We start from the raw sequence: 15,548 nt of genomic DNA, 5'->3' as shown, positions 1-15,548 counted from the left end.
ATATTCCTAAGTGATAAGCTTTACAATTTTGGTGTTTTTTTTCCAGACTTGAGCCTTATGCAGATCCTTATTATGACTACGAAATAGAGCGGTTTTGGCGTGGTGGACAGTATGAGAACTTCAGGGTGCAATATACAGATGCAGAACCATATCATAACTACCGAGTAAGTATAACAGACCTGAAAATATGGACTTCGTTGGTCTCATTATCAAAATTACCCTTTTTTATTGGTAGAACTTTATGTGAGCTTATTTTGTTGGCACATGTACTAATTTTAAGCCCAAATTTATTCTTTATGGAAGACTGATTCAAATCCACTAATTAAATTTGTAGTACTTTGAACAGGGACTTTCCTGAAAACCTTATTTTTCTCGTTTTTTCTTTAAACTTTGTTTTACTCGTTTTTTAAAAAAATTAGATTTGTTAATGAGGTTATTACTCAAGTTTTCAAGGGAGTGTGTTTCGCCCTCTTGAGCATACTGCTCTTCTTAGGCTCTTCAGTGGTAACATTTACAACTGTAGGGCACATTCTCCTGCATTTTGTCGACTTTTTAAGGACGTTCCTGTGGGCCTGCCTCACCTTATTGATCTAATAGAACACTGTTCTGTATTGATTGGTATTTCCTCCTGAGTCAGTCGGAGCCTCTGAGAGGTTAGTGTATTTATGAATATATGTGCTTGAGACTTTGAGTCCCTAATTAAGATTAAAAGCTGCCCCTGGATCAGTTAGAAGCAGCTGAGCAGTTTTTGTTCTGTGACTTAATGACATAGTCATGATTTTTTAGGACCAAAGGGAGGTGGTTGCCCCAGTAGCCCATCAGATGGTGAGCTTGTGGAGAGTGGAGCACCCCCTATAGTTCCAGAAAACACCCCCTTCTTTGGACCACCCATGCCTCATCTCCCCTATAGAGCAGCTTCCTTGTTGTTGTGGGGCTGCAGGGTCCCAGTAGGAGCAGCCCAGGGAGCCACCCTCCTCCACGTTCCTTCCCTGCTGGGTCCAAGGGGCGGGCCAGCAGGAAGGCCAGGGAGCACAGTGCACGTCCCCAGAGACGGTCTAAAGCCCAGCACCCATCAGATATACTGTGACTGGACTTCATTCAGTCTTAGCTTTGAGTATTTGCTTTAATACTCAAATGAATAGATAAGCAGTGTCAGCTCAAGGATGTGTTTGAAGGTTGTCCTAGAAAAACAGGAGCCTGCTTCACGGGCGCCCACTGCTCCGGACACTGTTGGGTGGAGAGCTTCGTGTACACCTTGCCATGCAGGCGCGCCCTGGCCCTGCGAGGCGCCCCAGCCACCTCCACCCTGCAGTGGCTGAGGATCTTGCCCAGGTCACTCAGCAGGAGAGCTCAGTCCTCAGTTCACATCGGCCCATGGGTGCAGAGTTCTCAACCTGAGTCAGTCTTGAGTCAGTGGTTGGAATGACGGCACTGTTAGGTTGTGTGCCACATTAATTTAGATGTAATCCATTTTTTAACATTGTGTTCTAAGGAGATACAATAGTGTTTACATTGTAGTATTAACATCATAGCTTGTGTGTGTGTGTTTGGCTTTTTAATAAAGGAAAGGGAGAGAGAAAGAGAGAGAGAGAACAGACAGCGCGAGCGGGAGCGGGAGCGGGAGCGAGACCGGGAGCGGGAGCGCCGGCAGCGGGAGCGGGAGCGTGAGCGGGAGCGCGACAAGGAGCGGCAGCGGAGGAAGGAGGAGTGGGAGCGCGAGCGAGCCAAGCGTGACGAGAAGGACAGACAGCACCGAGAGCGCGACCGGGAGAAGGAGCGGGAGAAGGAGAAGGAGAAGCCGAAGCCCCGCTCCCCTCAGCCGCCCAGGTAGGCCAGGGCTCTGGGAGGAGGGGCTCCCGCCTGCAGCTCTGATGCTGGTCCCTGTGGCCCGCGTGGCCCTCTTCTGCTACATACAGCCCACGCCCTCAGTCCCCAGACCTCTCCTAACTCAGGGTCTTGCTGTGAATCTCCTGGGGCTTCAGCATCTGCCTGAGCTGTTGGAGGCTGTTCTCATTCTTCTTGATCCCACCAGAAACAGCATGAAAACACACACAGTTGCCTCAAGGTGTAGGAGCTGCCCCAGGTGTAACCTGCAGGTCGTGTACTGCACGCAGTGTGCACCATGTTACTGACCTAAATCAGGAGAGTTCTGAATCCCAGAGCACATCTAGCCAGGGCCAGGAAGTTGTTTCCTGCAGGGCGTCAGCCTTGCTGGCTGCAGCAAGGCGCTCTGGTGGCAGAATGGCGAGCAGGGCTGGCGTGAGTGCTACTGGTGTGGGCTCTGTGGGAGGCAGAGCAGAGACCCCAGCAAAGGCCAGAGAGATAGGCCCCTCCTGCGCCTCCCTGAACGTACTTGAATACTAGAGCAGAATGGATGGTCCTCATTAGAGAACCAGAACTGGGTGAAGTGTGGGTATGTGTGTGTGTTTACAGCTCTATTGAGATGTAATTCATGTGTGTACCAGTGTACGCATTTAAAATGTACAATTCAGGGCCGGCCCCGTGGCGCACTCGGGAGAGTGCAGCGCTTGGGAGCGCAGTGGCGCTCCCGCCGCGGGTTCGGATCCTATATAGGAATGGCCGGTGCGCTCACTGGCTGAGCACGGTGTGGGCGACACCACACCAAGGGTTGCGATCCCCTTACCGGTCACAAAAAGACCAAAAAAAAAATGTGCAATTCAGGGGTTTCTAGTACATTCGCACAGTTGAACAGCCATCAGCACAATCAGCTGTAGAATACTTTCATCTCCCAAAAAGAAATCTCGTGCCTATCAGCAGTCACTTCCCGCTTTCCCCAAACCTCCCCAGTTTCTGCCCCCCCCCCCCCCCGTCTCCTTTCTGTCTTTCTGTGTCTGGATCTGCCTACTCGGGACATTTCATGTACATGGGATCATACAATACATGCTCTTTCATTTAGGGTAAAGTTTTCAAGGTTCGTCCATGTTGTAGCATATAGGAGCACTTCATTCCTTCTTATGGCTGAGTAAAAACTTCTGTGGATGGACCACATTTTGTCTGTCCATTCATCTGCTGATGAACATTGGTTGTTTTCACCTATTGGCTGTTGTGAATGTGAACATTTGTGTAGACGTAAGTTCTTGTTTTTCTTGGGTGTACACCTAGGAGTGGAATTGCTGGGTCATATGGTAATTCTGTGTTCAACTATTCGAGGAGCTGCCAGACTGTTTTCCAAAATAGCCACACCAATTTACATTCCCACCAGCAGTGTGTGAAGGTTCTGATCTCTGCATCCTCATCAGCACATGCTATCATCTGTCTTTTATTGTGGCCATCTCAGCAGGTGCAAGGTGGATCTCCTTATTTTGATTTGCATTTTTCCAGTGGCTGATGATATTGAGCATCTTTTCATATGCTTCTTGGCCATTTGTATATCTTCTCTGGAAAAATATGTATTCAGATCCTTTGCCGATATTTTAACTTGGTTATCTTTTTATTATTCATTTATAGGAGTTCTTTATATATTCCAGATACAAGTCCCTTATCAGATGTCTAATTTGCAAATACGTTCTCCCATTATACAGGTGTTGTTTTACTTTCTGACGATGTCCTTAAAAGCACAAAATTTCAATTTATTTTTTGTTTCATTGCTTGTGCTTTTGGTGTCACATCTAAGATAACCATTGCCAAATCCAAGGTCACAGATTTATTCCTGTGTTGTCTTCTAAGAGTTCTATAGTTTTAGCTCTTACACTCAGATCTCTGATGCATTTTGAGTTAATTTTTTATATGTGACATAAGGTAGGGTTCAACTTTGTTCTTCTGCGTGTAGATAGCCAGTTTCCCGGCACCAATCACTGAAGATACTTTTTTCACTATTGAATGGTCTTGGCACCTTTGTCAAAAATCAAGTGACAATATATGGGTTTATTTCTGGACTTAGTTCTCTTCCATTGGTCTATGCGTTCGCCCTTACACCAACACCACACCCTCTTAATTACTGTGGCTTTGCTTGAAGTTTGAAATCAGGACATCTGAGTCTCCAACTTTTTTATTTTTTAAGATTGTTTTGGCCATGCTGAGTCTCTTGCATTTCCATATGATTTTAGGATCAACTTGTAAATTTCTGCCCAAAAAGAGGCAGCTGGGATTTTAAATGGGATTTATTAAATCTAGATCAATTTGGGAGTATTGCCCATTGTAACAATATTAAGTCTTTCCATCCATGAGCGTGATGTCTTTCCATGTTTGACTGGATGAAGTTTTAAGATCTTCTGTAAAAAGCTTAATAAGGACCAAGATAGACTGTGAAGTGACAGCTGTGGCTTCATCCCAGGACTCCCTGTGTCAGCCCGACCCACTGGGGCAAAACGCAGGGAGGGGTTCGAGAGCTCCCTGTTAGGAAATGGCCCAAGACTCTTCATAGGTCCATGGGCTGCAGGTGTGTTTTCTTTTCATTCAGATCTCATAACAATCCAAGTTTTGGCCTACACCTGCCAGTAAAGCTGGCCTCCACTGGACCCACAGTCTTGGGCTGTGGAGTGGCCCCACCACCCCAGAGTCTTGGGCTGGAGCCTTCAGAATGTGTGGTTCCAGCTCTGAAAGGGCTTGCCATCCACCAGAGAATGGAAACAGGCCTCTTGTCCCCATGGCTTGTCCACAGGACTGGACGATGCCATTTCTCATATCAGTTGTGTTTCTGAAAGCAAACTCTCAGGATTTCTGTCTTTCGTTTTAAGGTTACTTAGGGGTTAGCAGTATGCTTAGTTGCAATAGTGCCAGTTTAGTCTGTTTTCATCCTCCACATCAAATGGATTGACCTCCCTAAACATGCTGTATTCTTTCTTGCTTTCCTAACACTGGACAAAACAATGTTCTTAAAGAACATTTAGAATGAATCACATGTTTAAATGTATTGAGAGAGTTCATTCTTTACAAGACTGCATTGACAAATCTTTTCACGTCACAGCATCACTCTTAACGTCATTTCGAAGTCTATATAGTCCTTCAAACAGCTGAACCAGCCTTGACAATGTGCACTTCTTCCTGGGCTATTTTAAGCCCTTTTTTGAAAGAAGCCCTTTCCACTAAAATGCACAGCATTTCCAGGTGGATTCAGTCCTGGGCCTGCATTCTCCACTGGGACCACCGCTGGGATGACGAGGCCCTCAGCTTTCCCTCTGCCTGCAAGGCTGTCCCTTGCCACCTCCAGGGCTTTGTTTCTGTCCCCTACTGAGGGGGTCTCCCACTCACCCCTGTCCTCCCATCCTGCTTTCCCACTCTGCACAGCTCTCATTACCCTGACTTACCAGTCATTGTCTGTTTCCCTTCCAGTGTGTCACCTCTGGAGGGCAGTCATCTGTTTTGTTGACACCTCAGTCTGGTGCCTGTCCCAGAGCCCAGCACAGAGCTGGTGCGCACCAGCATTTGATGACTGCGTCAGTGGTTTTGGATGTGGTAGCAGCCTGCATTTTTACCTTATGGGACGCAGTTGAGTGTTGGAGATCTGATAAGATTGCAGATTGACTTCTGCAAACAGAATTAGCTCAATCTGTTTTCCAGATTCATGAAGTGGCTCTGTTTTTATGCCTGTCCAGATCCGTGGTCTTAGAGGCAGAGACACACAGAAAGGCTGGTGACCATGTGAGGTCCAAGTCGAAGCTCACTCTGCCATGGAACTCTGTGGGTTCATGAGTCACATCAGCAAGTCCATTTTTGTGGTTTATGAGCATAATTACTCTGGCCATACAACCCCTTCCCCAGCTCCTGCTAACATATCCTGCTTGTTTCCAGGAAGCTGGGGAACTCTTCTGAATCAAGTAGATTTTCCCAACTCAGGACATTTTTTATATACAGGAGTATGCAGTCAAAGTGCAGAGTGGAGGGCAGCCGTGCCTGGGGTCAGCTGTGTTTTCTGCTGTGTCCCACAAGTTATTGAGTTGAGGGACAGGAGAGCACATATAGGACTTGAGTGCCTATTTTTGTTTCTAGTGCTGCTTTGACCTCTCCAGAGGAAAGTACATCATGGATGCAAAGGAGTCTTCTGAAGGTGGTAGCAGTTGTTGGCTTGGCCACCAAGTAGCAGATCACAGATCAATAGCCTCTGAATCCGCAGTTTTACACTGCAGTGGATTTCAGCATTGGTGGGGAGGAGTCAGCAGGAACTCAGATGCTCTCTGGTCTGGTCTGAACTCAGTTGGAGTCGAGGCAGTTGGGACTAGGTGAGCTCTTCATAAAGTCAGATGCGCGTCTTCTCACCGCCCTAGGCAGAGCCACTTCTGCACCCATTTCTGGCCTGGCTCATCCCCCTTCTGTCTGGCTCACATCCCTTGTCTTTTCTTCCCACAGCACTCGCTTGTGCTTGTGACCCACTGCCGTCACCTAGCTGCCTTCAGCAGGGCTGGGACTTCTCTGTCACCTGATCCCTATCCAGCATGGCTCCTGGGTGCTGGGAGTCTCCAGTCTTGTCTCTGATCACCCTCCTGGAACCCCGCCAGCCCTGCTCCCTGCCTAAAGAGATGGGGTTTCACCAGAGCAGAATTTCCAGCACAGTGCTCCTGTTTCCTCTATCAGACAGAACTGGCGTGGCCACTCTTTCAGGAGTAGCTGAATTTCTCTTGCAGCAATACATATATGTGATCTCCCTTTTAAGAGTGGGTTGGCCTTTGACAGGTGGGGAATTTTTAATTATCACGTGCATAGAAAGAACTTTTCTCACCTAAAATAGGAGAATGACAGTTCTTTTCAGAGAGAGCTATTTGGGAAGAATTTGTCTTCAGCTCCTGAGCAGAACATAAATGAGGACCTCTGCAGTATGATGGAGAATGTCCACTGGGAATATGACTTGCAGGGAGCTGTGATGCACGTACATCAGAGGCAGCAATAACAGACTTTCAGAAAGTGCAGTTACTCTTGCATTCGGTCTGCAGCCAGCAAGGGCTATCTACCCCCAGATGCTCCATGACTCTTCCCTCCAGGGAGGGAGGTGCGGGTGCTCCGCATGGAGTTGAGAGCTGGGTGCCATCTGGGTGCTGCCGTGGGAGGGAGGGTGCCAGGGCTCCCAGGCGGGCGGTGCTGCCCTACACTATCTGGTGGCCAGCGTGCAACACTCGCCTGCTCTTTGGGGAGCTCCTTCTTTTTCTTATCCCCAGCCCAGCACACGTCTTTTCTGTGGTTCTTCTGCACCCGCCAAGCTGCTTCACTTTGAGCTCAGCCCCATGGGAGCCTCCTTCAGGAGTTTCTGGCCGCTTGTCCATGTCTCATGGCCTGGATGCAGAGCTGCTACGTTAAGTCTCGTGTCCCCATCCTCCTGGCTCACCTTTCCTCATCATGCCTTTTGAGACCTTTTGCCCACTCCTGTGTCTAGTCTATTTTTGTTTTTATCTTATTTTATGTTTTGGCAGCTGGCCAGCATGGGGGTCCGAACCCATGGCCTTGGTGTAAGCAGCACTACACTGTAACCAAGTGAGCTAACCAGCCAGCCTTGGGGCTGTTTTTAGACTAGAGCAGAACTTTTCAACCAATTCTACAAAATACAGCCATGTAAATAGGGGAAATCCCTTCTGTGAAACCTATTGCTGATCTTTATGGCCAAGCTGTTGGGTGTGCTCACGGCTGAGACAGGTAATTATGATGTTCTTTGGCATAGGCAAATTAATGTAATTGTAGATATAAATGATAATTGGGACCTTCCTGTAGGAATTGCCTGGGTTGTGTGTTATCTTTAAAGCTGTTTACTTAAACTTTCAGGTTTGCCTTTGCAACTTTTGGTGCCCCTGAGGGCTGGACCTGCAAGTCTCTTGTCTCCTGGGAGGTGGCACTTGCCCATCCTGCTCCTGTGTTTCACTCTCACTGAAGTTGCCTTTTTTCTGGCGGCCTGGGGGGGCACGGTCACGGTCATTTCAGTGTGCCAGTGCCCTGTTCGCGCCCATCCAGCGAGTGCCGGCCCCATGCTGTCACTGGGATGAGCCTGCTCCTCCGCCAGTTTGAGGATCTCTGGTTGGGGGTAGGCTGACGTGCCCGGCTTTCTTTCTTCACAGGGTTTGTGACTCCCAGAAAAGGATAAACACAGTTCTGGACTAACCTCTGGTTAGGGACAGGTCAGGGCTGGGGGTTGATGTTCAGTTTAACCTCCCACTGCTGTCTGTGTGTCCTGCTGGAGGACTCATCCTGGCACGCATGGCAAGTCAAGGCTGAGTTACACAGAGGGTGACGGGCCACTCAGGTCTGCTTTGGCTGGTTTTTTAGACTCCACTGTGTTTTTCGCAAAAATAATTGTTGGGTTTTGCTCTGGAACTTTTTCCCTCCCTGATTTCTTGAACGTAACTGTCCCTCCTTCGGCCCTGCTCAGCACAGTGCCCAGCTGTGCAGCAGGGACTTCTGTCCACCTTTTCCTCATCCCTTTGGTAAGCACGCCCACAGGGTAGCATTCAATGGTTTTATGAATTTGAATGTTGTAAGTTGTGACGTTATACCTACAGCACCTCTGCTGGCCCCGAGTGTGTCAAGTGACCACACCCCTACGGCCATCAGCAGGGAGCAGGATGTGTGTGCAGCACTGGGGCCGGGCCGCCCACTGCTCTCCTGCCCTGTCGTCACCCTGAATGCTTCCTGATGAGCCAAGGGCGGGAGCTTGCTCAAAGTTAGATTTCCCCAGTATTTGTAGGATCAGCTTTCATTACTGTCAATGTTCTTTCTGTTACACAAAACAAACTCCATTGAGAATTTAATAAACCTTATTTTACCTTTCTAATCTCTCATTTTAATCTACCGTAGGCATTACTTGGCTCTGAGAAAGTTATTGTGCCCAGGGCATTTTTGAGGAAAATTATATTCTCTTTTTTAAATTCTTGACTATACCCAGTGAACTGTTCCAGAAGTTGCTCACCATTTGATAAAGATGGATAAATAGATAAATGGTGGTATCTTGTGTAAAGTCTAATTATAGATAAATAGAGATATATATAAATGCAATCATGAATTGGAAAAACTATCACTGAGCCTACTTGAGTTATTCTGTTTAAAGTTACACCTACTATCCATTCTAGGGTACAAGTGCAGAGAACCAAAGGCTGTGCTGATAGACTTGGGAGTGTCAGAAAATGTGTTTCAGTGATAAGCCCTCACCATTGAAACAACAGAAAATCTGAGTGACACTTGCCCACCACTTGAAATAGTACAAATGGTTTTTCTTTCTTTCTGTTCCTCCAGAAATTAAAATGCAAGTGGGTGGAAATACATGTCACCACTGTGAGCAGTTATGTTTTTCTCCAGTGTACTTGTTCATGATCAAGTTCAAATACATTTTCAAAATCTGTGGATAGAAGTGGTGGGTCTGTAGTCTGCAGTGCCTCCTCACTAAGGAAAGCCTGATGGTCATCCCCACCTTCAACCTCACCTGCCGCCTGTGGCAGCTCTTACTGTACAGAGATTTTAAGTTTTCAAGCCCTTAGGAAATCCCTGATCCATTACAGGACCTGGAGTCTGGGCCCTAGAATCATCGGGAGTTCTGCCTAAGCAGAGCACATGGATGGGATTTTGCTCCATTTTGTTGATTGAGTGTGCACTTGGCATGTGTTGCAGACCTTCTGCTGTGTTCTGTAAGGGACAACAAGTTGAGAAATGGTCCTAGAAGGGCTGGCCGGTTAGCTCACTTAGATAGGGTGCGGTGCTGACAACACCAAGCACCAAAGTCAAAGGTTCAGAACCCTGTACCAACCAGCCACCAAAAAAATAAAACAGAAATGGTCCTAGGAGATGGCAGTTATATTACATTCTGTCTTGTGTCATAATGGAGATCCCTGAGACAGGGCCACATAACAGTGGGTGGAGACTGGGGGAGGACCATATCCAGCTGGGGTGGACCATAAAAGGTAATGACAGTCCTGGGTGGAGGACACCCGATTTTCATGCCTGGAGGCATTCCAGGGAAATGGTGGGAGGAATTCTCAGGCTCTAGAGTTTTTTTCAGCTGGCAGGAGTCGCAGAATGTGTGTCTCATCAGATGTGTGGACAGACCTTCTGCTTATGGTCCTCAGGGATGACGTGAATCATCCCAGAGGCAGCGACATTGACGTGCATGGCAGTGGCTGGGACCCATGAGGAGTCCAGGAGCAGCACAGCAGCCACAAGCCAACGGCTGGGGCTTGGGACCCCTTTGGGCCATTTTCAGTTTTAAGGGAGGCAAGCAGAGAATGTGATCTTTTGCTTACTGAGCCATTGATGTTCACAGCATGAGTTTTCCAGAAATGAGTATGAGCAAGTTCAGTCGGGGGAAGTTCTTACGCTTCAAATTCCCTGTTCTTCTGTGTTTATTAGATGGATAGCCCTTTTGATTTTAGAATAGAATTCGTTGTCTGTAGACTTGGCAGCTGCTCAGGTCGGGGTTTCCAAACACTTGCGGCTTTAATCACCTTGCATCATCAGGCCTTGCACTTCCTCACAGGAGACGCCGGGCATGTCACGCACTGCTACTGACCTGGGGCCTTTTGTTTGCTTCCAGAGTGTTTACCTTGATAGTACAGCAGGCCTTTGCCCCTTGGAGAGTCTCCAGTGGCCTTGAACAAAGGCTGGTGCCTGGAGGATAAGAGTGTGTGCTCCTGTGCTGTAGGGAAAGCCACTTCCTTGGTCAGAGATTACCTGGAGGGTTTTTCCCTGGGTAAAAGTGTTTATGTAAATTCCAAATCTGTTCTTGCCCAGTTGTGCAGTAGGTATTCCTGACTGAAGTCATCCCCAACCAGCTTTCTTCATTCATAGTGGTTTCCTCCCATCCGTGTCCCCTAGTTGTTAAGTAGTTAAGCCACACACAGTGGGCTTTCATGGTGGCACTTGTGGGATAGTGTGGCAAACCTGCAGTTTTATGGTTTGGTTTAGTTTTTTTTATCTTCCTGGTTTTCCAGATCTAATTAGGATGTCCTCTAGGGGCTGACCTCTGCTGAGAGAAGGTCTGTGGCCTGGGACTTCGTGGGCGGCCTCAGGCACAAGTGCACCTTGCCTCTCAGCCACAGCTGGAGGCCTGAGGCACGCAGACAGCACAGCTGTGGCGACAGCGTGGTGGTCCTGGGCAGGTCGCCTGCACCCTGTTCTCCAGCCATGGCTTCCCATGGCCCCGCTGCCACCGCATGTGGCTCCCTCGTGTGCGCAGCGCTGTTGCTCTGCGCAGCAAGCTGCTGGCTGCCACCCTCACCCCCGCAGCCTTGGGCCAGAGAGGGTCTCCCCTCTTCTTTGAGGGCCTGAGTAAGAGAACATGTCATTGAAAACAGTTATACTAGCCAGCAGTATTAAAAGATTTTCTTTGCAGAAATAGAAAAATTTTTGAATCATATTTGAGGTGTTTTCTGTAATAAATGTAAAATGTAGTGGTTTTGGAAAGTTTGGAAAACTTTCTAAAGAACAGTGAGAAAATAAGGAAGAATTACGGCTGGAGGCAGGTGCCATGTCACTGGTGCTTCCCCGGGCGCACTCCCGCTGTGACCGCCTGTTTGGCGGAGATGGGGTCATACTCAGCCATGCTTCTCCCCCCAATATCACGTGGACATTGTTTCCAAGTGATGTTGCTCAATGAGCTGTTTATTGATCGCTCACTCATTCATTCCTCCCAAAACATCTAGCATTAAAATTGTGATGTTTTATTTTGTGCGTTCAAGTCTGAAACCTTTTTTTTCCCCATGGTTTGGGCCCCCCAGTCTGGGAAGAGAAACCAGTTGGGGCTCTGCTTGTTCCTTTCTGACTCTGGTGTCTGCGGAAGTGACTTACAACAGAGTGAGCCCAGGCTGACTGAGTTCATGTGCCACCTGCATGACTATTTTTTTCTGGATAACACCTGATGTTTATTTGCATATTTTAAATATTTTCACTTTTTAAACTTAAATACATTTTTAAAGGAAATTTTACATTGTTACTGTAAAGCAGATGCCAGATCATTTGTCACAGTGAGTCAGAAATAAAAATGGCTGTCTCCAGTTTTAAAATTAAAATCACTGTCACCACGTTGCCATGCTGTGGGGAGCATGGACTTGCTGAATGGGGTCATGGGGGCTGGTTCCAGTTCCTTCAGTATGAAGATGGTGCCGCTGGTGGCTGAGCCTGCAGAGGGCTCGCTCTGCCGTGATAAGAATGTTCAGCCCAGGCATGGCACCCACCTGGAGAAGAAGGGACTTCGGGACACCTCTCAGCCTCATTCTGGCCCCGTTCAACGTGCTAGTTCACTTTGAAATCCAGTATCACTGTCTCCACAGTGAGTGAAGGATTCTTCTTGAGGAGAACATGCTAGCTCTCCAAAAGAGGGCAGATGAGCCACCCTGGCCTGCCCTGCAGCGTGGTGTGCTTTCCAAGCTGTGAGCAGAACAAGCGGGCATGCTCTTTTCTGCCTCACTTACTACAACAGGGGCTTGGGTGCTGTCACATCTGCATCCAGAGAAGAGGGTGGCCACTAATCGCTGCCTTGACTTCTGTTCGTCTCTCTCTCCCATGTTAGGGGGCTGCACCACTGCACCCCCTGGTGACTAATGAAAAGCCCAGCGACCAAGATGTCCCCTTTCCTGTTGAGTTTTTAGAACAAGAATATACAGGAAGAATAAAGATGAAAGCCACTACCTAGTGGCCTGTGACAGGTGAAACCATCAGACGGGTGTTCACTTCCTTCCTGGGTTACTTTTCCAGAGGACACCTGGATGTGGCAATAACCCTCGAGGTTTTGGGCTGAGAACACAGGCACTTAGCCTCGATATAGTGTGCCTTGGGCAGCTTTAAGTGTTGGACGTTGCTCTCGGCCGATTCTTAGTAGATGGTAGTCACGGTCCTTCCCGACTGGCTGGCTGATTAAATACAAGTCCTGGAAATACAAACAGGAAGTGGTTTTCATGTCAGCATGTAATATCAGTAGGTGCTGATCACAGCAAAGCCAGGTGTAAACAAGATACTGGTCATGGAGACTCCCATTCTCAGTAACACAGAAACTAAAAAATCTTGAAAAGAAAAAATTTTTAAAGGCAGGACCTTTTATGAAGAAAACTATTATTCTTTATTGACAACCATAAAAGAAGACTAGAATTAATGGTGAGATACTGTTAGTAAGTTTAATAATCTAATCTGAAGCCCAGTGGGGTTGGAGAGCAGCCCGTGGCACAATGCTGCTGAAGTTGCTCTGTGGGTGAACACAGGCAGGACACACCAAGGAATCTCTGAAAATCAAGTGTATTGGGGGTTTTAAATATATGGTAGACCTGTGTGCAGGTATGATTCTAGTATGAGAGTCTAAGATAGACTAATGGGAGAGCATAGCCCATGAGCAGTCCCCTCAGAGTTAAGAATTTATTGTCATCAAAGCTGATATCACAGATCATGAGGCAGGGGAGGCTGGCCTGCCGTGCCTCAGAAGTAACTGGTTGGGAACGAATGTGGACCTCCCGTCATACCATACCATACACACCATATACCAAAACAGATGAATTCCAGATAGATACAGAGTAGGGTGTAAAGAGAGAGAGGGCTGGCCAGTTAGCTCAGCAGGTTAGAGCTCGGCCTTGTAACACCAAGGTCAAGTTCAGTTCAGTTCTCTGTATAGGTCAGTGGTAAAAATAAAAAGACAGACAGATACTATAGACAACTAGAAGAAAAGTTCAAGTGAGTGTGACTGAGGATCCAGAAGAACTTCCTGAGCGTAAGGGAAAGCCGCCCCAGAGGATGAGGACTCAATCAGTTTGACTGTATGAAAACATTAAGGTCTTGTCAGTCCACCACACAACAGAAAGGCAGATGGCCTGGGAAGATACAGCACAGTAAGAGTTCCACTTACTCCACCATGTAGACATGGCTCATTAGAAAACTGGTAAAGAAGACTGGACAACTTTAAAAGATGCAGGCGGCTAAGAAGCAGGACAGAGCCTCACCAGTCACCAAAGATGCATTTTAAACAAATGAGAAGCCATGTTTTATTTATGCAGTTGCCAGAATTTTTGGCTTGTTTGTTTCGGTCTGGGTGGTGTCTTTAACTGATTGTTGAGAGTGAGGCAGAATGGGTGCCCTCACGCTGCTTGGGTCCACTTCCAGGGAAAATATTTAACCAATTACCGAGATCCTGTAAAATGTTCATCTCCTTTCACACTCTAATTCCATCTCTTAGGAGTTGGCCCTAAAAACAATGAGATGTCCACAAACTTTTACATTAAAAAGGGCCATTTCAATATTATTTGTGTTTTTAAAAAGAAACAACAGTATAGAAATATTTAGATTATGTAGCATCAGACAGTGAATTATTATGTAGTCGAGAAAGACCACAACTTAGCAAATGAGTGATGGGAAACATACCCCAGTGTCGGCCGGGCAGCCCACCAAGCAGGTCACAGTTGTGCTTAATTTGAAGCGTGTGTGCGTTCATCCTGAAAAGTGAGGTGCACAGAGATGCCAAGCAGTGGCCATACCTGGACAGTGAGGGGACAGGTGACTTCTATCTTCTTACTTTTACTTCATGTATTTTCCAGAAATTTTAAATGAACTTTTATGATTTTTAAAAAATATATAGTCTATATTTTACTAACAGTGTAGACTTCACAGGATCAGCAGATATCTTCTCATTTATATTTTCCATTTTTCTCAAATTGTGATTGAACTTAAGACTACTTTGGTATTAGTTCTGTGGCCCTGAGTTTTGGGTCGTTTTTCAGTGGGTGTGGTTGGGTTTACGGAACATTTCCGGTGTGTAGGGTGTCCCTGACTTGGTGCTGATCCTCCCTCCTCCAAGCAGACATGCCACTGGGCCCTGGGCCACTCTTCTGAGCTCTCTGTGCTCCTGTGCTCCCCACCATGAGCTCTTGGGGCGAGGATGGGCAGGAGTTATAAATGCAGGACTGGCTGACCTGTCTCCTCCCAGCCCTGTTGCTCCCCTGCCCTCTGAGTGGCCAAGGTCGTCTCCTGGCTTCTTGAGACCAGCCTCAGTGGCATTGGTGTGTTCCTGCCCACCATGTGGCCTGCTCAGCACCACAGAGTTTGTTTTTGGCTCTCACTTTAGGTCTGTGACTCGTTTCCAGTTGATCTCGTGTGCCCACCTGTGATTACCACTTCCACAAGCCCCTTTGGGGTCTTCAAGAAATTGCTCTTCACTGCCTCCTTCTCACCTGCCAGCCTCTTCCTGACACTTGAGGTTGGCGGCCGTCCCGTAGGAGGGCCTGTGGCTCTCTCATTGCTCTCAGCTTTTTTCAGGGGTGTAATCAGGATCCTCTCTGGCTCACTAGATGCAATTAAACCAGTCTCTTTAAACATAAGTTAAAGAACAAAGAAAATATTAAAGGCTTGGGTTTGTAAATTCACAAGTCTTTTATTGTATTTCAAAACAAAAAGTAATTTTTGTTTTTTTAATTTCATAAATGTTAGGTACCTGCTATGTGACAGTGCTAGAGACACAATGTTGGACAAGGCAGACTCTGTCTCTGTCCCTCCCAGAGCTGATAGTATCGTCGGGAAGATAGAAATTAAGTAATGACACCCAAGAAAGTAATTACCATAATGGTTAAGGAGAAATAGAGACGTTTCCCTGAAAAAGAGACATTTAAGTTGAGACCTTTTATAGAGAGGTCTCTGCTTGTCTCATTAAT

General features: G+C 47.2%; 1 protein-coding gene across 3 annotated transcripts in view; it reads left to right on the top strand.

Moving 5' to 3' along the window:
• The window catches only part of ZC3H18 (zinc finger CCCH-type containing 18), a 61,565-nt gene that overhangs the window by 34,182 nt on the left and 11,835 nt on the right, over positions 1-15,548 (top strand). For all 3 annotated transcript variants that reach the window (XM_063111988.1, XM_063111986.1, XM_063111987.1), the window contains 2 exons: positions 47-164; positions 1,565-1,827. In XM_063111988.1, the coding sequence (XP_062968058.1) occupies positions 47-164; positions 1,565-1,827 (381 nt within the window). The remainder of the gene's footprint in view (positions 1-46; positions 165-1,564; positions 1,828-15,548) is intronic.

Source organism: Cynocephalus volans, chromosome 10, assembly GCF_027409185.1.
Source record: "Cynocephalus volans isolate mCynVol1 chromosome 10, mCynVol1.pri, whole genome shotgun sequence".
NCBI classification, from domain to species: Eukaryota; Metazoa; Chordata; class Mammalia; order Dermoptera; family Cynocephalidae; genus Cynocephalus; species Cynocephalus volans.
Note: the sequence above shows the minus strand (reverse complement) of the source record. Positions and strands in the feature narration are given on the sequence as shown.